Here is a 21809-nt window from a genome sequence, read left to right as displayed (position 1 = left end):
TCAACATTATTATGCTCCAGGTAAAAAAAAAAAATCTACATAAATGTCGATTTATGAAAGTAAGGTCAACATTTTCTATTTGGCTTAGAAATGTACAATTTTTAATCAAATCTTGGAAGATGATTAAGAGTACAAATGCCCTTAAATTGATATTTTTGTTAAAAACATTTAAAGTGATTTAGGTAGCCCTTTTTGTCTTTCATATTTGTTATTATTATCATTATTTATCATTATTTATTATTTTGATTGATTGAGACTTTTATAAATAGATTGCACAGTACAGAACATTTACCGTACAATTGACCACTAAATGGTAACACCCGAATACGTTTTTCAACTTGTTTAAGTCGTGGTCCACGTTAATTAATTCACTCTATATGTATTTGCTTTTGTTTTCTTTCCTTGACATGTTTCGCTGATGTTATAAATGTATGTTTGTCGTTCAATAATAAAATAAAATAAAAAAACATGCCACGTAATTATTTCCGTTGGGTGTGTCGTTTTACAGCAGCAGGAGGGAGTTATAGAGGCTTTGCAGCTGACGTCATCAGCCACGTGACATTAGCTTGTCGGCCATCTTGCCGGTCACCAGTTCACTGCCGGTCAACGACTCACACACGCTTTCTTGTTTGATCTGCTGCTATTTGAGCTTGGAAATGCCGAAAACCTGCTGTGCTGTTGGATGTAGCAATAGACGAGGCGATAAACCAAATCTTAGCTTCGGATCGCGGCCTCAACTTCCGCCGGCGTGTACAGGAAGTGACGCCAGACAAGGAAGTAGCTGTCGTATCCGGTCGACGGCAAGTGATTAGCAATGGAGAGAAAGAACTCGAACTACAACTTATCCTAACAAGTACCTGGTGTAGGAAAACAAAAGCACCACGTTTGTTTATCAATGAAGTCGAGCCGTGTTGGACTGAAATGTCGCCTCAAATGACTCTCAGGTAAGAGTAATCTATAAAGTGGTGTGTGACTGCTAGCGCTGTAGGTAGCCGCTTAAAGCTAATGTTGTGGTGCAACTTGCTCGTTTTAAACAATCACAACATGTGTTCGGTAATAGTTGTTGTTTATTGTTAGTGTCTTGTTCGGTAAACAAATGTTTTATTCTCCGTGTCAAGCTTCTGCAAATTGGCTGACGATGGCAAGCGACATGTCACACTCACAGTAATGTACTGTGCACTTTCTGCGTTATGTAGTTGAAATAGTAGATTAAGACTCTTCATTGTATAACATTGCATGTGTCGATGTGAGCCATATACAAAACAATAATTGAAAATATTGTCAGTCACTAGTAGTGATAGTGTAATCATGGGCGTTTCCTCTGCATCACTGATTTAAGTGTCACCATGATGTGATCATCACTTTTATTTCATCCATCCATTTACTACCGTTTGTCCTTCTTGGTGATAAAATAATCACATGCATTTCAGCAGTGTTCAGTGTAGCAGGACGATTATATTCTGAAAATACTGTATATTAATCTCTCAGAACAAGTAATTATTGCTGTAATTCCTGTGCACCATGACTCATGCCATCGATCATAGGACAAGATGTACATTTTCATTGTGTTTCTTTTTTCCCCCCTCCAGATGACTTTCTAATGGCTTGGACACCTGTGAATTGAACTGTGTATGTTTATTACTGTAGGTAGACATCATTAACATGAACAACAAGTTATTGTTAAGTATGTTTTATTACATTACACTACACATTATTTACATTACACGTTCAGTTCTGTAACACTATAAACAATTGACAATGTCCCTGGGTGAACAATCACAGAAGTGGTTTCCAACTCATGTCCAAGCCACTGTTCTTCAAGCTTCGGGTTTACAGCCCAAAGGCAAAAATGGCACCAATGATGCGTACACTATCATCCAGCTGGGGAAGGAAAAGTACTCAACATCAGTGGCGGAGAAGACACTCAACCCTGTCTGGAAAGAAGAAGCTTCGTTTGAATTACCAGGGTTACTTTTGGATGGCAACCCGGAAGTGTATGAACTGTGCTTCATTGTTATGCATCGGTCATTGGTCGGGCTGGACAAGTTCCTCGGTCAGAGGACCGTCAATCTCAATGAAGCGTTTGACGACAAGGAAAAACAGAAAACAGAGTGAGTATTCCAGATTTCCAGCCTTAATAATCAATTGATTAAGAATAACAGATACATAAATAATGACTAATTTAGAATTTGGTAAAGTTTTCCCACCATTCTCCTTAGATGGTCTGCCTGGTTTCTATCATAAACAATGGTTCATTTTAGAACAGAGTATAGGAAGTGGAAAATATTTACAGAAGTTGCATCTACTAAATCAGTTTTCTCAATAGGAAGTAGTGTGTCATCTCTTAAAGGGGTCATATATGATTTTGTTTCTACATTTAAAAATGTTGTGGTCTACATCAGTGTTTTTCAACCACTGTGCCACGGCACACTAGTGTGCTGTGAGATACAGTCTTGTGTGCTGTGGGAGATTATGTAATTTCACCTAATTGGGTTAAAAACATTTTTTTATAAACCAGTAATTATAATCGGCAAATAAATGTGCCGTTGTTGAGTGTCTGTGCTTTCTAGAGCTTGGCAGAGTATCCGTATTATACTCTTTCATATCAGTAGGGTGCAGCAGGTAGCTTATTGCTTTGTAGATGTCGGGAACGACAACGATGGTTTGTAGTGATCACAATATGCAGACGACAGCGGTCAAAAGCTATCTAATGCTTAAACCAAAAATAAACAAAAGGCGAGTGCCGCTAAGAAAAGGCATTGAAGCTTAGGAAAGGCTATCCAAAACAAAACTAAAACTGAACTGGCTACAAAGTAAACAAAAACAGAATGCTGGACGACAGCAAAGATTTACAGCGTGTGGAGCAGAGACGGCGTCCACAAAGTACATCCGAAATGAAAATGACAATCAACAATGTCTCCACAAAGAACGATAGCGTCCACACAACTTAAATAATCTTGATTGCCAAAACAAAGCAGGTGTGGGGAATAGCGCTCAAAGGAAGACATTAAACTGCTACAGGAAAATACCAACAAAACAGGAAAAGCCACCAAAATAGGAGCGTAAGACAATAACTAAAACACTACACACAGGAAAACACCAAAAAACTCAAAATAAGTTCACGGCGTGATGTGACAGGTCGTGACAGTACACCTACTTTGAGACAAGAGCTATAGTGATGCATAGTTGGTTATGGTTTAAAGTCATATCCAACAATGGCAAGAACAACTTTTTATTGTCAATATCGACTACTGAGTTTCATTTTTTAATGATTTCTGCTGGTGGTGTACTTCTGTATTTTTTCAATGAAAAAAATGGGCCTTGGCTCAAAAAAGGTTGAAAAACGCTGGTCTACATAACTTGTTAATGCGGTCCTTGGTTTCTCAATGTCTCTTCAGGATGTGCCGTTTTGTCGGCTGTCTTATTTACGTGCCTCCACTTCGACTTTGGCTTCTTCCCCTCAGCTATGTTGTAGTTTTCTAGCGTTTTTATGTCAACATATAACTTTGTATTAGAAATGGCAACAGTGGAGAATGACCATGCATTTACGAGTCTCGGCCAAAAATAAAATTTCAGATATTTTTTTTTTTATTCAAAAGAGGAGATTTACAATTTTCCCTACTTTAAAAAAAAAACAATAAGCACGAATGAGAGATAATTCATAATACGTTTTTTTTTTTAATTTGATCGAAAAACTAGTAGTTTGAAATGGCAATGCATACACTGCATCTTACTTTTAGCAAAATTCTAATTTGAATAATGCTGTTCCTTTTAGACCAGAAATAAATTTTACTTTTTTGAAATATTTTTCAAAGAACTATATTAAGAGCTTCCTCTGGAAAGCTATACTTCTGTCTTGAATAAAATACTTATGTTAACAAAAATTGCACATTGGATGTAAATAAATAATAATCTTCAACATTGAGGTTAATAAAGTCCATCCATCCATCTTCTGCTTATCCGAAGTCGGGTCGCAGGGGCAGCATCCTAAGCAGAGAAGCCCAGACTTCCCTCTCCCCAGCTACTTCGTCCAGCTCTTCCTGGGGGATACCGAGGCGTTCCCAGGCCAGCTGGGAGACATAGTCTCTCCACCGTGTCCTTCGTCATCCCGGTGGTCTCCTACCGGTCAAACGCGCCCTGGACACCGCCCCAGGGAGGCGTTCAGGGAGGACTATAGTTTTAGTAAGTGGATAAACACTAGCTTTTTCTTTCACACATCTTGGCGATGTGCAAAGCAACTGCTTTAGTGATCGTTCTTTACTGTGCTTCTTTCTCATCATACATGGTATCGTCATACATACTTGGTGTAAATGATTCCTCCACAATAAGCTGCTTTTTAGCCGGAGTTTGTTTGTTGTTGCGGTCTTTTCGCCTTGTAAACAGTTACATTTCCTGCACTCAACTGTAGAACACTTTAATTTTCTTTGGAATAAACGTCTCGCTTTCGTTAGCGTTAGCATTAGCCATACTTTGCTAGGTTTAATTTAGAGGGAGGGTGGAAGATACGGAAGCTCCTGGGGTCAAAAACTGCCGTAGCAAGAAGAGAAAAATAAAGATTTTTGGATTTTTTTTAAATTGCTTGCAACAAAAAACTTGGAATTTATCAATAAAACCGATATGCCGCCCAGGTCCATACGAGCCAGTCTGCCCCACGACAAGATGATAGAGAAAAATAAAGAACTTATTGACTACAATGTCGGACTACAGTGGCGGATATTGCGCACAGCTCTTCGGGTAAGCCTTTACCATTTATGGACCTATTCGTTGATGTCACATGTCACAAGTTGTGCAAATTCCAAACGCCTCGTTTGGAGGTAGTACTGTATGAAGGAAGGAAAGATTGTTTTATAAATATCTGCGCAATGTTTTAATGGATCCTAACTACTCAAAAACAGGTACCAGTAGGTAAGACATTTTATTTTTGCATAATACAGGCATGTCAAATGTTGCGTCAAAATATCACTAATGCGTTTTTTTATGAAATTTTGTGCAAGAATGGCAGTCGAAGAAAGAGTGTCAAAAGATTAAGCTAATTGTTTCAATGACTTTCAGACCTCCATGGCTTCTCAGTGCAACAACACCGGAAATGTGTCCCGTGAAAACCCGTCCGACCGGACTCCCTAACAATAACAACAGTTCCGTGGTTGAATTATTACCCACTACAACATCAAAAAATAGGATCAAAACAAAATTTGTTGAATACTTGCCTCAAGCGCAGGTACTCGCTGTTCCTCTTACCTAAACGCCGCACTGAATTGCAGGACCGGGAGATGATTAAGGGCACCGAAACATGCTCACTAGTTAGCATAGTTAGCATCATTTAGCCTAGATGCCTTATTGTCGCCTGCATTCGCTCCCCGAGCCACAGAGTTGAAGGCTTTCTACTTTGCTGCTTATCATATTTGGATGATTACAGTCCGATGACTGTTAGTTCCGAATCAGTTGTAGTTCTAGAACATCTATTATTAGCCAGCGAGAAGGTATACATTCTGTGGTACATTACATGGGACATGTCAATGTCAACAAGACTGCCAAAAGAGGTTGGTAGATGAGAATAAAATCTAACGGTAAAATATTGTGTAGAAATGTGGGCGGTGTGATTCAGTTTGTAGAGCGGCAGTGCCAGCAACTTGAGGGTCCCTAGTTCGATCCCCGCTTCTGCCATCCTAGTCACTGCCGGTGTGTCCTTGGGCAAGGCACTTTACCCATGGCACTGGGATTATCTAAATGTAATCAGTTTCACAATGTAAAGCTCTTTGAGTCGCTCGAGAAAAGTGCTATATAAATATAATCCACTTCACAAATGCACCTAATTGCATGAAAGGTAGTCTTGATTTTCAAAACGTTCTTTCGGGGCTTGGGTGGCAGCACTTCTTGCCGATAGAAATTTTATTTTTTTTCTGTCATTTGTCCTTTTTTTTTTTTTTTTTTTTCTCTCAAAGGGTGCTCACATGCCTGATAATAGGTCCCATTTAAATTAAATGATCATGTGAAACACTTAGAATATAGAGACTAGCACCTCTGTTACTGACCTGGTAACCCTTGGATTATCTATTTTAGTGGTAGCCTAAACAGGTTTTCCCACAGGACTGCAATCTATTTTGGCATTGAGTTGTGAGTGGCCGTGGGTGGGACATTGTCTAATTTGCACAAATGGCCTTGGACGCATGTGCATGCAATTTTGAGTGATGCTGTGGGAGACCAAAAGTGAGCAGCAAACATAAAACTCAAAACCAAATATTTTTAAAAATTTAAATATTTTTTTTTCTATTGCTTGTTTTTCTGGGGCGGTCCGCGGCAGCACCAGCTGCTTGTTGAGAAGAGCACTACATGTTTTCATAAAAAATATCCCAAAACACCAGAATAGTTTGCTCAGTATATTTTTATTAAACAATCTAGATGGTTTTAAATTAGGGATGTGCGCATCGATTGGCCACCGGTCATTATCGCCGATTTTCACGAAAAAGTGTGTAAGCCCCATTGCCGATTATTAGCACAGGACCAGGAATGCTAAAAGCTAACATAGGTGCTCAGCTGGCTTGAAAAAAGAGACAAAATACGTTCTTAATAATGTTTAAGAAGGGTAGATGGAACTGCGTTACAGCAGAAAGTCATTTGTTATTAACAGGAAATTTAACAAGTAGATTAAGAGTCTAAAGAGAGAAAAATACAACAACAACCGTTGTTGCAGTCAGTACACAACATGTAAGGGAAGTGGGTGGATCGATCCATAAATTAGTAGTGTCGACAAAGGTAATATAGTAACATTATATGATCGATACTAGAGTAATTAGATGGATATTTTTATTTTTTTATGTTGTTTTTGTTAATGTGTACAGATTCAGGGAATAGAGCATCATCTTTTTTAGGGCAAAAAGGATTTAAAATACCGTATTTTTCGGACTATAAGTCGCAGTTTTTTTCATAGTTTGGCCGGGGGTTTATACTCAGGACCGACTTATGTGTGAAATTATTAACACATTACCGTAAAATATCAAATAATATTATTTAGGTCATTCACGTAAGAGACTAGACGTATAAGATTTCATCGGATTTAGTGATCAGGAGTGACAGATTCAGTGTTTCCCACACATTCATTTATTTGTGGCGGCCCGCCACGAAAAAATTAAGGCCGCCACAATTAGGTTTTTCTGCTTTTTTTTTTTTTTTTTTGTCCTGTCCAGCTTCTCAGGCAAATCATATACTTGATGTAGATGCCCATATCGGCTGTTCAGATTTACTTTACAAAAGAGAAGTGTAGGATCAAGATTTATGGAGCTCTTTGTTCAGTGGATCAGATGTTTGATGAATTTCTGTGTCTCGACCACCACTACTGTTTTATGTTTATTTGTTACTGACTGTGGCAGGACACCTCTGCCTCTGTTTCACTGTATGTTGCTGGTAAATAATATGGTTGTAGTACAGTGGCGTGCAGTCACTAGAGGCAGGGGAGGCGGGGCCTCACCTGCCATCATGGAAAGAAAAAAAATGTAAAAAGAAAAAAAAAAAATTTAAATTGTTATATGTATCCAGTCCATCCATCCATCTTCAACTGCTTATCCTGAATCGGGTCGCGGGGACAGCAGCTCCAGCAAAGACCCCCAGACTTCCCTCTCCAGAGCAACATTTGCGACTTCCTCCTGGGGAATCCCGAAGCGTTCCCAGGCCAGAGAAGAGATGTAATCCCCCCATCTGGTCCTTGGCCTGCCGCGGGGCCTCCTCCCAGTGGGACGTGCAACGAGGACCTCCCTAGGGAGACGTTCGTGAGGCATCCGCACGAGATGCCCGAACCACCTAAGCTGGCTCCTTTCCAAGCGAAGGAGCAGCGGCTGTACTCCGAGTCTCTCTCGGGTGACTGCACTTCTCACCCTATCTCTAAGGGAGATGCCAGCCACCCTTCTGAGGAAACTCATTTCGGCCGCTTGTATCCGCGATCTTATTCTTTCGGTCATTACCCACACTTCATGACCATAGGTGAGAGTAGGAATGTAGATAGCTCGGTAGACCGAGAGCTTTGCCTTCTGGCTCAGTTCCCGTTTCGTCACAACAGTGCGGCAGAGAGACTGCAATACTGCCCCAGCTGCTCCGATTCTCCGACTGATTTCCTTCTCCATCTTTCCCTCACTCGTGAACAAGACCCCGAGATACTTAAACTCCTCCACCTGGGACAGAGTCCTGTCCCCTACCCGGACTGTACAAACCATCGGTTTCCTGCTGAGAACCATGGCCTCAGATTTGGAGATGCTGATCCTCATTCCAGCCGCTGAACACTCGGCTGCGAACCGATCCAGTGAGAGCTGAAGGTCACGAACCGAAGGTGCCATCAGGACCACATCATCTGCAAACAGCAGTGACGCAACCTTTAGCCCCCCGAGACGTATACCCTCTCCGCCATGGCCACAACTCCGCCTAGAAATCCTGTCCGTGAAAATCACAAACAGGATAGGTGACAGAGCGCAGCCCTGGCGGAGACCAACCTCCACTGGAAACGGATCCGACTTACATCCAAGCACCCGGACACAACTCTCGCTTTGGTTGTACAGAGATTGGATGGCCCTCAACAGGGTTCCCCTCTCTCCGTACTCCCTCAGCACCTCCCACAAGATCTCCCGAGGGACCCGATCATACGCCTTCTCCAAATCCACAAAACACATGTAGACTGGATAGGCATACTCCCAGGCCCTCTCCAGGATTCCCGCAAGCGTAAAGAGTTGGTCAGTTGTTCCACGACCAGGACGGAATCCACATTGCTCCTCTTGAATCTGAGGTTCGACTATCGGCCGGACCCTCCTTTCCAGTACCTTGGCGTAAACTTTCCCAGGGAGGCTGAGTAGTGTGATACCCCTGTAATTAGCACACACCCTCTGGTCCCCCTTTTTGAAAAGGGGAACCACCACCCCAGTCTGCCACTCCCTCGGCACTGTCCCAGACTTCCACGCAATGTTGAAAAGGCGTATCAACCAAGACAGCCCATCAACACCCAGAGCCTTCAGCATTTCTGGACGGATCTCGTCAACCCCCGGAGCTTTGCCACTGTGGAGTTGTCTAACTACCTCAGTGACTTCACTCCGAGAGATCGACGTCGATCCCCCATCATCCTCAGGCCCTGCTCCTATCAGGGAGGGTGTGTCTGATGTATTTGGGTTCAGGAGTTCCTCAAAGTGCTCTTTCCAACGCCCCACGACTTCCTCACTTGAAGTCAGCAAAGTCCCATCCTTGCCGTACACAGCTTGGATGGTTCCCTGCTTCCCCCTCCTGAGGTGCCGTATGGTCTTCCAGAACAGCTTTGGTGCCGCCCGATAGTCCTTCTCCATGGATTCCCCGAACTGCTCCCACACCCTCTGCTTAGCCTCGTCCACAGCCACGGCCGCTGCCCTTCGGGCCCGTCGGTACCTTGCAACTGCCTCCGGAGTCCCCTGGGATAACATACCCGGGTAGGACTCCTTCTTCAGTCGGACGGCTTCCCTGACCACCACTGTCCACCAGGGTGTTCGAGGGTTACCGCCCCTTGAGGCACCTAAGACCTTCTGGCCACAGCTCGCATCTGCAGCTTTAGCAATAGAGGCTTTAAACATTGCCCATTCCTGTTCAATGTCCCCAACCTCCACAGGGATGGCAGAGAAGTCCCACAGGGATGGCAGAGAAGTCCCGCCGGAGGTGGGAGTTGAAGTCCTTCCGGACAGAGGACTCCTCCAAACGTTCCCAGTTTACCCGCACTACACGCTTGGGTTTGCCAGGTCTGTCCAGAGGTTTTTCCCCCGCCATCTAACCCAACTCACCACCAGATGGTGATCAGTTGACAGTTCAGCCCCTCTCTTCACCCGAGTGTCCAAAACATACGGCCTCAGATCAGCTGATACGATTACAAAATCGATCATTGATCTTTGGCCTAGGGTGCTCTGGTACCAGGTACACCTATGAGCATCCTTATGCTTGAACATGGTGTTTGTTATCGCAAGTCCGTGACTAGCACAGAAGTCCAATAACAATCCACCACTCAGGCTCAGATCAGGGAGACCGTTCCTCCCAATCACGCCAGTCCAAGTATCACTGTCATTGCCCACGTGCGCGTTGAAGTCCCCCAGCAAGACTATGGAATCCCCTGCAGGCGCCCCATACAGGACCCCATGCAAGGTATCCAAGAAGGCTGAATACTCTGCACTCCTGTTTGGTGCGTATGCACAAACAACAGTCAGAGTTTTCCCCCCTCCAACCCTAAGGCGAAGGGAGGCGACCCTCTTCTCCACTGGGGTGAACTCCAACGTACAGGCACTCAGCCGGGGACTCGTGAGTATCCCCACACCCGCCTGTGCCCTCACACCCTGAGCAACTCCAGAAGTGAACAAGGTCCATCCCTTGTCCAGGAGTGTGGTTTCAGAGCCCTTGCTATGCGTAGAGGTAAGCCCCACCAGATCCAACCGGTAGCGCTCCACCTCTCGCACCAGCTCAGGCTCCTTCCCCACCAGCGTAGAGACGTTCCACGTCCCGAAAGTCAGCCTCTGCTGCCCCGAATTGGTCCGTCCGGAGCCTCCACTTTCACCGCCATCCACTTGGCAACGCACCCGACCCCACTGGTTCCGACCGCGGGTGGTGGGCCCACGTGGCAGAGAAGATGGTGTGTCCACGTAGCTTCTTCGGGCTGTGCCCGGCCGGGCTCCGTGGCAAGCCCGGCCACCAGGCGCTCGCTTACGAGCCCTACCTCCGGGCCTAGCTCCGGAGGAGGGCCCCGGGCTTCCTCCGGGCCGGGTAACGCATCCTCTTTTAGTGTAGTTCATGGGGGGTATCGTAACCCTGATGGGGGGGGCATTCGGGTGCTACACCTTGCCCAAGGGTGACCCGGAACTATGTAAGGCAGGGGCGTTCAACTCCCTGAGGCTTAATACAAGCCCACATACCTAAATGTATCCAGTGATTATACTAAAGTTATTTTCCATTTAACTTCCCCAGTTTTAGATTATTTTTATTTTTATTTTCACATTTGCCGTTCAAATACTGTGAAGAGACGGTGCGGTGATCAGCAGCCAGTTGAGGCACGTCACTGATTTGTGCCTCAACATGGAATGTGCACAACTGCTGAGCTGCTGTGCAGTGAGACTGTATTGCTATATGAACTATATCAGCTAACTAAACCATAGTTTAGTTAGCTGAGGTATATAATGTACAGTGTATTTTGTCAACAACTGTATGTGTGTAACGTATTTCTTCAGCTGAGCATTCATAAAACTGCTGCCAAAGACGTACTGTCTGAGGCTCGCAGTAATCCGGCCTCCTGGTGGTAGAGGGCGGTAGTGATCCCAGAGATCATTCCTTGCCGCAGAAGAAAAAAAAAAAAGAAAAAAAGTTAGCAATAATAAGTGCAGCATTTTTTTATTTCCTCTCGCCTGAACTTTTATTAAAAACATGGAGGATTACATATGTAAAATAAAACAGTTTTCTAAACTGGACTTTCAATCGAAGCAGGAGGTAATAATTTAAGGTAGACCAACGCCGGAGCTAAAAGGTTTGCTTTTGACTTCGGGACAGAAGACCCGTTCTTTTCAAACGGCGTGGTACACACGCAAAGGCTGGATGTCCAGCAAGAAAGGTAAGACCATAATAATGTTTTTTTTAATTAAATGTGCTTTTTTGTGTGCTAGTTTGTATGTGTAAAGAATGCTGGTATGAGCTTTAACTGCTGCCAATCACATGGTGAATAAGATACTATTTAGGGTTCATATGTTTGTAAATCTGACTGTGATGATGCATTGCCTCACCAGACATTAACCTCACCGCACGCCACTGTTGTAGTAGTAGGCTAAAGTTAAATTATTTAGTATACACTAATTAAAGGGGCAGAGCTTTAAGAGACATTTTAGCTTTTATATTTTTATAAGATATATTTTTTGTAAGAACCACAATTAATAAATATATTTCAGTGAATAACTTATTGTTCAAATCTGTATATAAATATTTTCATAAAGTGTTGTAATTATATTGTAAAATTGATGGATGGATGGACGTTTAAAACAAAACTGTTATTATTAATTAGTAAGTATACATTTTTAGAGAAAATCATATCATTGTAGTAAATTATGCAAATTACTCAATGATGTCATGGTGACCACGCCCATAGCCACGCCCCCACCGCCACAGGTATCTTGGCAGTTTATGGGAAACACTGAGATTGTTTGGTAAACGTATAGCGTGTTCTATATGTTATAGTTATTTGAATGACTCTTACCATAATATGTTATGTCAACATACCAGGCACGTTCTCAGTTGGTTATTTATGCGTCATATAACATACAGTTATTCAGCCTGTTGTTCACTATTCTTTATTTATTTTAAATTGCCTTTCAAATGTCTATTCTTGGTGTTGGGTTTTATCAAATCAATTTCCCCAAAAAATGCGACTTATACTCCAGTGCGACTTAAATGTTTTTTTCCTTCTTTATTATGCATTTTCGGCCGGTGCGACTTATACTCCAGAGCGACTTATACTCCAAAAATACGGTAATATTAGACAATCATTTTTTATTTTGTTGTTGTGTACTAATGACTTTGTTTTGCCCAAACAATTGTATGTCATAAAAAATAACAATTAACTATTTTAAATATTGTACTGATATTGTTAAAGGGGAACTGCAATTTTTAAAAAAAATGTTGCCCATCGTTGACAACCATTATCAAAGCCATGACAACAGATTTTTTTTAATGCATTCTAAATATTACATAAACTAGATAAAAGTCTGCATACAGCAGAGCTAACAGGATGTCCACTATTTCGCCCATTAAATCCAATAAATAACCAATCAAAAACCGGCAACGGTACTCCATTTACATTTCGTAAATGTATTAGTGATATAATATTGTCATTATATGCCCTAAGCAGACAATCTATTTTAACGGCGCCGTGATCACTACCGTGTGTCCCTAAGTTAACATCAATAAGTGATCTGCTGCTTTCTCGCTTCTTTGCTCCCTGCAAGTTTATTGTAGATCATAAATCATGCATCTCACCTGGACAGAAAAAGTCTGAGGAATTACCGTAATTTCCGGACTATAAGCCGCTACTTTTTCCCCTCGTTCTGGTCCCTGCGGCTTATACAAAGGTGCGGCTTATTTACGGCCTGTTCTTCTCCGACACCGACGAAGAGGATTTCGGTGGTTTTAGTACGCAGGAGGAAGACGATGACACAATGATTAAAGACTGACTTTTCATATACCGGTAGGCTGGTTATTTTGATAACGTACAGGTGAGCACTTTGTATTACTTTGCACCGTTGTATTATTTGTACTCTGCACGAATGCTGTTCGCCATGTCAAAGATGTGAAAGTTTGATTGAATGATTGAAAGATTTATGTTAATAAATGGGACGCTTTGCGTTCCCAAACAGTCATCTCTGTCCCGACAATCACCTCCGTGGTAGCAGGAACCCCTATATACTACGGTAATTACACATCAAAACCCTGCGGCTTATAGTCGGGTGCGGCTTATATATGGAGCAATCTGTATGTTCCCCTAAATTTAGCTGGTGCGGCTTATAGTCAGGTGCGGCTTATAGTCCGGAAATTACGGTAATCTGACGAGTTGGTACACTTTGACAGCCATTTAGGGCCCGGAAATGTCGACAAAGACACAAAAAGATGCTTGGTTTCTTTCATTTAAATGGGAATATTTGAACATTCTACTGTAGCAGTCGGCATCCTATTGACAGCAGACATTGCACAGTAAGATATTTTTTATTACGTTGGCTCTCATAAAGTCTGCCGTGAGTAATGAACAGCGATCAAGAGCAAACAAAAGTAAGCGTGATGCATTTTTTAAATTGATGCGCTGCGTATGCTTAAAATGATCAAAATATGTAAATATTAAATGTTATTATAAATGTACCCTTTAAAACATCACATATATACTTACATCATGTTTATAAAACCTCAATGGAGGTGTTTGAATGTTTTTTAAGGGCTTTAAAGGCGGAATTGCACGCCTCCCATAGGTTCCATTGTAAGCAAACATTTGATCACATTTATTTAATATTTTAAATGCAAAAAAAAAAAAAGATCCATCGTTATGAATCCCACAATGATTGTGAACGATTTTCGGAATTCCAAAAAAAAAAAGTGCAGTTCCTCTTTAAACTGTCACTAGCACTCATACATAAGATGAAACACTTACAGTTAATATATGTGATCTGTATCAGTTTTTGGTATTGGCCGATTTTACTCAAGGATTATCAGTATCGGACTCCTCAGCATAAATCCCCAACCAGAACATCCCAAGTTTAAATACTCGCTAAATAGAGCTACAAAATCGCAACACATTCTCTTGCAGATTGTAGCAGGTTGCACAGAATCGGTTTGTGGCAGTCATCTATGAATAAGTGGATGTATGGGAATTAATATTAGTGGACATTCTGGACTCTTTTTGCTGTTAGTAGTAACGTTACTGTGCTATATTTTGCCACAACATAAGTTAGGGTTGCACAATACTCACAAATATGCCTGACAAAATGAATTTGTATTCTATCGATATATCGGGATTATGCTTGTTGACATATTCTAGCTGCTTCCTGGAAGTTTAACAGCGCCAAGCATCCTCAACGCAATGTTGTGTCCTCTCTAGTGAACACAGATAATGTCCATCTACAGTACGATATATCGGAACTGACAATACCAGGTACAGTGTCAGTATATGGTCGATACTACAGTGATTAGATTGATAATTTTTTTATCATTACTATATTGGTGTTTGTTATTTTTGTTATTGTTTACAAACTCAGAAAGTACGTTCCTAGACACAAGAGGACTACTGCGCAAAAACAAGGATTCAAACCACAGGCAATGATAGTTTTGTTTGTGTTTAGCGAGTGTGTAATATAAGAGACAAATTAAGTAATGAATTGATAATGTTCAACCACCATACTGTTTATAAATCTGTTTATATTTGTGATCAAAAATTCAATTTTCAATGATCTTGGAAATTCTAAGAATCATTGGTATGGCCAGTCTTGCCTCTAACTGTAAGTATCCAAACAACAAAAGAATAAGTGGATTGTGCAGATAGAAGTGTAGATACAACCATGTTACAAGAGAAAGTTACCAGCTAGTAACAATAAATTAATGATAGTTTTTAGAAAATAATACAGCTGGGAATGATGCAATATGTTACCGCATACTCGAGCAGCCAAATTAGGAGCCTTTTTAACCGGTTTGAAATGGTTCTTTTGTCATTTATATGCCAAAAAAATATTATATATTGTTGAGGCTGCAATGTATATCGCGGTATAGATTTGAGACCATTCCGAGCATAAGTGTGATTTTATATTTACTTCTTTCTCTTTTACGAAAAGGATGAAGTCAAACATTTTTGCTGTCTTGTGGCCATTTACTGACCTGATATGCCCCCCGCGACCCCGAAAGGGACAAGCGGTAGAAAATGGATGGATGGATGGATGGATGGATATTACCTTGTTTGTGACCCTTTTAATGAGGCTTAGAAATGGCTCTTGGCCTCCTTTCTGTAGGAAGAGTATTTTTAGCCTGATCACTAAAATGGGTAGCACTGATTGACCTACTGTATTTAAAACAAGTGGAGCTTGCTAATAAATGAACATGTTATGATTGACCATAGAGCTGGGCGATATATCGATATACTCGATATATCGTGGGTTTGTCTCTGTGCGATATAGAAAATGATTATATCGTGATATTCGAGTATACGTTCTCACGCAGTTGCTTTTAGCTGCGGGCATTAAACTGCATGCGTTTCCCACTCTTTCTTGTCTCTTTTTCTCACAGAGACTTAAAACAAGCGCACCTTCTTACACACGTCACGTGAGCGACGTCATACGCTCTCACAGAACAGAGAGGTAGCGACAAGGTAACATTAGCTGTGATGCTAACGGAGCGTTGAGAGTGGTAATACGAGAGAAAGAAGGTGCGAATCTAGTAACAAATGAAGGAAGATTTAATTTCCAAGAAAAACAGCACAGGGTCCATCGTCTGGCGGTGGTTTGACTTCAAGCGGGAATATGTTGAACAATTATGCGGCAAAAGCGTTGCTACAAAAAGTAACAGCTCTGCTAATTTGTAGCACCATTTGAAAAGTCACCCGCTAGAGAATGAAGAGTGCTTCAAACTGTGCATGTCAACATCTCCGTTCGGTGCTACACGCACAAAATGCCGAAGCAACTATTTCCACATCAACACCATAGGACAGGGGTGTCCAAACTTTTTCCACTTAGGGCCGCACACTGAAAAATCTAAGCAAGCGGGGGCCATTTTGATATTTTTTATTTTAAAAACCAATACAATATATGTATAAAAAAGATACATTTAGGCCTCCACTCAGACTTGATCCCGGGGACCCCAAAAGGTTTTGGTCAAAAAAAATATTACAAATCAATCAATCAATCAATGTTTATTTACAAGTGTCTCAAAGGGCTGTACAAGCCACAAAGACATCCTCTGTACAGAGCCCACATATGGGCAAGGAAAACTCACCCCAGTGGGACGTCAAATGTGTCATTATTTAGTATTATTATTATTATTATTATTATTATTATTATTATTCAAGGTTTAAATCTGTAGATCAACATTAGGTCTATCTGTCAATATAACACTTTTAAAGATTTAAGTTGTATGCCATTTTTGTCAAGGAAAACCGTGTTTTTTTATGGAAAAAAACAAAATATGCAATATTTTCCCCCAATAAACTTTTAAAGTGGAATATTTGAGATTATATAATAATTGGATTCTTAAAAAAGTCAATAACTCATAACAACATTGATTTTAAGTGACGGGGCTCTCCCTTTAGAGATAGGGTGAGAAGCTCTGCCATCCGGGGGGAGCTCAAAGTAAAGCCGCTGCTCCTCCACATCGAGAGGAGCCAGTTGAGGTGGTTCGGGCATCTGGTCAGGATGCCACCCGAACGCCTCCCTAGGGAGGTGTTTAGGGCACGTCCGACCGATAGGAGGCCACGGGGAATACCCAGGACATGTTGGGAAGACTATGTCTCCCGGCTGGCCTGGGAAAGCCTCGGGATCCCCCGGGAAGAGCTGGACGAAGTGGCTGGGGAGAGGGAAGTCTGGGTTTCCCTGCTTAGGCTGCTGCCCCCGCGACCCGACCTCGGATAAGCGGAAGAAGATGGATGGATGGATGGAACATTGATTTTATTCATTATTTTTTTGAGCAATGACACTTAAAAAAAAAAGTCCCACTAAAATTATTGGGGATCCAAAAGGGTACTGCTCAGTAAAGTTTAAAAAAATAAATCCAACATTTTTTTTAACTTTTACCACAATAGTCTCAAGATCAACTTTAGATCTATCCGTCAATTATAAGTTTTATTGTTGTTTATGTTTGTTCGTTTTAGGCCCTTCTTTAAAAAACTTTGTTTTTTAAATGGTAACCAAAAAATATGCAACATTTTCCCCCCAAAATATCTCAAAGTGGAATATTTAATGTGAAGTAAATGGAGCCTTGAATAGGTCAATAATTCATAATGACATTGATTTTGATTCATTATTATTTTTTAAAGAAAGAAATAGCCTGCATGGCAGCTTTGTGTTATTAGAGTAAATAATGCAACATTTTCTTGTTACATTTCACCTGTTTGCTCTTTTATACCACTTTTTATGTTTTTTGTTTTTTTTCATCGTATTTTTAGAATGTGCCGTGGGGCCGTTAAAAAATTACCTGCGGGCCGCAAATGGCCCCCTGGCCGCACTTTGGACACCCCTGCTATAGGACATATACTATTTGATAGAGATGTTTGATAATATCGGCCTGCCGATATTATCGGCCGATAAATGCTTTAAAATGTAATATCGGAAATTATCGGTATCGGTATAATTTTTTTTTTTTTTTAATTTAATAAAAAAACATAAAACATAACATAAAAAACACAATATACACTTACAATTAGTACACCAACCCAAAAAACCTCCCTCCCCCATTTACACTCTTTCACACAAAAGGGTTGTTTCTTTCTGTTATTAATATTCTGGTTCCTACATTATATATCAATATATAACAATACAGTCTACAAGGGATACAGTCCGTAAGCACACATGATTGTGCGTGCTGCTGGTCCACTAATAGTACTAACCTTTAACAGTTAATTTTACTCATTTTCATTAATTACTAGTTTCTATGTAACTGTTTTTATATTGTTTTACTTTCTTTTTTATTCAAGAAAATGTTTTTAATTTATTTATCTTATTTAATTGTATTAATTTTTTTTAAAAAGGACCTTATCTTCACCATACCTGGTTGTCCAAATTAGGCATAATAATGTGTTAATTCCACGACTGTATATATAGCGGTATCGGTTGATATCGGTAATTAAGAGTTGGACAATATCGGAATATCGGATGTCGGCAAAAAGCCATTATCGGACTTCCCCACTATTTGATATGCAGCTAATTTTTATGTGACACTTATTGAAATATCTTGTGTGACATCATGCACAAAAGTGCACTTTATTTGTTTTTAACTATTGTAGTGGCGTTCTGTACAAAAAGTACACTTTAATTTAGTGTTGTTTTGATATGTCATCTTAGTGACATCATGCACAAAAGTGCACTAATAGCTTGTTCTAAAATGTCTCTGACAATCTTGCACTTTCTGTTTTGGAAATGACATGAATGTTTGTGCCACTGCTTAATAACTGTTTAATAAATATAGTTTTGGTAAATTGACTTAGTTGTGATTTCCCTCTCTGCATGAAAGTTTAAAATGAGCATACATTAATGAAGTATGAACAAGAATGTTTTAATGTAGACACATAGAATCATCATAGTGCTGTGATTATATGCATCACATGTTCATTCAAGGCTAAGGCAAAATATTGCGATATATATCGTGTATCGTGACATGGCCTAAAAATATCGATATATTAATAAAAGGCCATATCGCCCAGCCCCAATTGACCATTCTATTCATTCAATCTTTTTTATGTTTTGGAAGTAATGCAGTTTATACCTTTTCTGGTTCATTTTGCTTTACTTCATGTTTGATAGTCACTGACTGATAAAAGACTAGCTAATGTATGGTGAGGTGTAGACTGTATTAAACATCACTGTGATTTACCAAAAGCCTGACGTAATAATTGTAGTGTAAACTAACAAATTAGGTTGATTTTCGACCCTTAAAGACCCACATGCTCTTGCTTAACTCTACATTAAGGAAACAGGAACATATCAACCAAATTGGATCTGGTGTTAATTAGCTCAGCAATAAGGAAACACATTAGTACTTCCTCACCGCCCAGCAGTTTAGACAATGTAATATGTTATAATCAGTGTGGATGTGGGACAGATTTTATTTTTCTGCCGGTGCTTATTCACTCCAAGGCTGTGGGCTTTTTTCATCATAGTGTTGGTAAGTGTAGTGTTGCCCACGCTTCTCGTCAGCCCATTCCCACACTGCAGGCAAGTTTTACAATGACACCTGGACCGTAGAAACTATATCCACACTCCACTGTCTTATATGCTACGGCTCATTTGTGATGTTTTGAACTGATATTTTGGGGAGAAAATACTGTCTCTGTATCTGAGTGGGCAGCACATAATTATCGTGCACCTGTGTTTGTTGATTGTGGTGAGTTTCTCAGCAGTCTGGGGGCCAAACAGGAGGATTGTCGTTGCAAATGCAAGGTTTATCTTGGCCTTGAGACGCACTTGAGCTGCAGCCCCGGCCCCACAGCGGAGGCCTGCTGTGGATGCTGATCTGACCGAACATGCTGTGCAGCCTGGGAAATGGATCCAGTAAGGCCCTTCATGATGGGCTACTGGGCCACAAGCTTGATGGTTTAGATTAGCACTCAATAGCTGCAGTTGCGTCAAGCCAGTTGCAACATATTTTGGAATTGAACTGATAACTATTCATAATGGAATTCATAGGATATAATACCAGTCATAAATATATTCATTGAAAGTTAGTGGGACATCGAAACGACAAAAGCATTGATCATGCAGCAATGTCATTGAAGACGTGCATATTTGTGATGACCTTTTGTAATGACAATTACCTATACAAAAAGAATAGCTCTTTAATTGGTAAAACAGGTGGGGTTTTTTTAGTGTAGCATAAATTATTATTAAAAAGTATGTCAATTGTGTGAAATGTATTATGGATTGTGTCTTTGAGTGAGTGAGTAATGCAAAATGAAGTGTAGTCCTCAGCTACAACCCGCATCGCTGCTGCGGATTTTGTTTCAACAAAGAACAAGAAAAATAATTTCATCTCTGGGAAGTCAAGCTCTATCGTACGGTAGCATCATTTTGCAGTTAAAATGATTAGAAGAGATTGTCCCATCCTATTAAAATATTGTTTATTTTATTTTACGCATTTATTTGTTGTAGTATTTTGGTTTCATGAACTGTGTTTTGTAAATGTCTGATAACACAGAGGATATGGCTAGTTAGCGTGAATGAACTGGCTGGTCACCCTGTGGTTCAGTGTCCCAATTGCTTGTCTTTGCACTTCTCAACAAAGGGCAGATTTGTGCAAATGCCATTTTATTTTTCCTCGGAGTGAATGCATAAATCCCATTACTTCCAGTTAAAAACGTGGGGAAGTTAAATGAGTAAGTGCCCAAAAAGAAGCCTGAAATACTTTTATTCAAGAGCAGGCTATTTTTTTATATTCTGATTTGCAAAGAATTATGTTTGTCCAAAATGTATTCTCTATAAATGAAATAATTTGAGCCGCTCCACTGGTGTGTCGCTTTTGGATTAGTCTGCTCAAATTAACCTTGTATCGTCTCCATAAATTCTGCTTAAATGGGTATTCAACAGGATGAATCCTGTTCCTTTTTGTATAAATGGCCTCATTTAATACAGAGTATGCTAAGCTTTTCCCATTCTCATTTCAGCTGGTATATCCTGAACTCCAAGCCATCAAAGAAAAAAAAAGAGCGAGGACGTATCCAAGTCAACATCAAGTTTATGCGGAACAACATGACAGCCAGTATGTTTGACTTATCCATGAAGGAAAAGCCCCGCTCACCTTTCTCTAAACTTAGGGGGAAGATGAAGGGTCGAAAACATGACAGTGGTTTAGGTGACACTTCGTCAGCCATCTTGCCTCACTCTGCAGTTTACAACTCCGAACTCAATCATCATATACCAAAAGCCAAAACTGATACCAAGCCTAAGAAATCGCTGCTCTCTGGGGCCCATAAACTCTCTGCTGCCCATTCCATGTCAGATCTCATTGGTACCCACTCTCGCCCCAAACTGGACTCCATGAACTCCATAGAGGAAAGCGGTGAGTAAATATAAAAAAAAAATGGTATAGCATGTCATTTGTGTTACCATTGTTCAAAGCTCTCACTGTCTACCTGTTGAGTATGGTAGTTTTAACTTGGCAGTAAGTAATGTGGTCATTAATACAACAGACACATCTCTAAAATTGCCACTCTCATTTATCTCAAAAGCCCCTAAAAATATCCATACTCTCATATTTCAAATACAATCCAGCACTGCATAGTGATGCTGAGATTAGGTGATATAATCAACCATGAAAATCAGTCCACAGGAATTATTTTATTTGAATGTGTTGTTTTTCTATTGGACACTTGTTTAATTTTGGTCTCCCAGCTAACACATCTTATTGTATTGATTTTTATCACGGAGATGCATGTTGACGACATGTTCTTGTGGCCCAGAAAATTGAGAGCGACTGGAAAAAGGCTGCAACGAACACGTTGTCAAAAAAATGCAGCGTTTTGACAGGTGGCTAGCAAGTATGTTCTCACTCAATGGGGGATCTGTTCCTCTACGTTTTTAATCCTCAACTCAATGGCGACAAAGAAACTACAT

The 21809-nt window shown here is 40.7% G+C and overlaps 1 protein-coding gene across 1 annotated transcript in view; it reads left to right on the top strand.

The window, feature by feature from the left end:
- The first annotated feature begins 622 nt into the window (after nt 1–622).
- The window catches only part of LOC133657400 (rab11 family-interacting protein 2), a 32995-nt gene continuing 11808 nt past the window's right edge, over nt 623–21809 (top strand). The window contains exons 1-3 of the mRNA XM_062058688.1: nt 623–944; nt 1590–2111; nt 20861–21255. Coding sequence (XP_061914672.1) covers nt 1759–2111; nt 20861–21255 — 748 coding nt within the window. The 5' untranslated portion in view covers nt 623–944; nt 1590–1758. The remainder of the gene's footprint in view (nt 945–1589; nt 2112–20860; nt 21256–21809) is intronic.

This window comes from Entelurus aequoreus, linkage group LG09 (genome assembly GCF_033978785.1).
Source record: "Entelurus aequoreus isolate RoL-2023_Sb linkage group LG09, RoL_Eaeq_v1.1, whole genome shotgun sequence".
Classification (NCBI taxonomy): domain Eukaryota; kingdom Metazoa; phylum Chordata; class Actinopteri; order Syngnathiformes; family Syngnathidae; genus Entelurus; species Entelurus aequoreus.
Note: the sequence above shows the minus strand (reverse complement) of the source record. Positions and strands in the feature narration are given on the sequence as shown.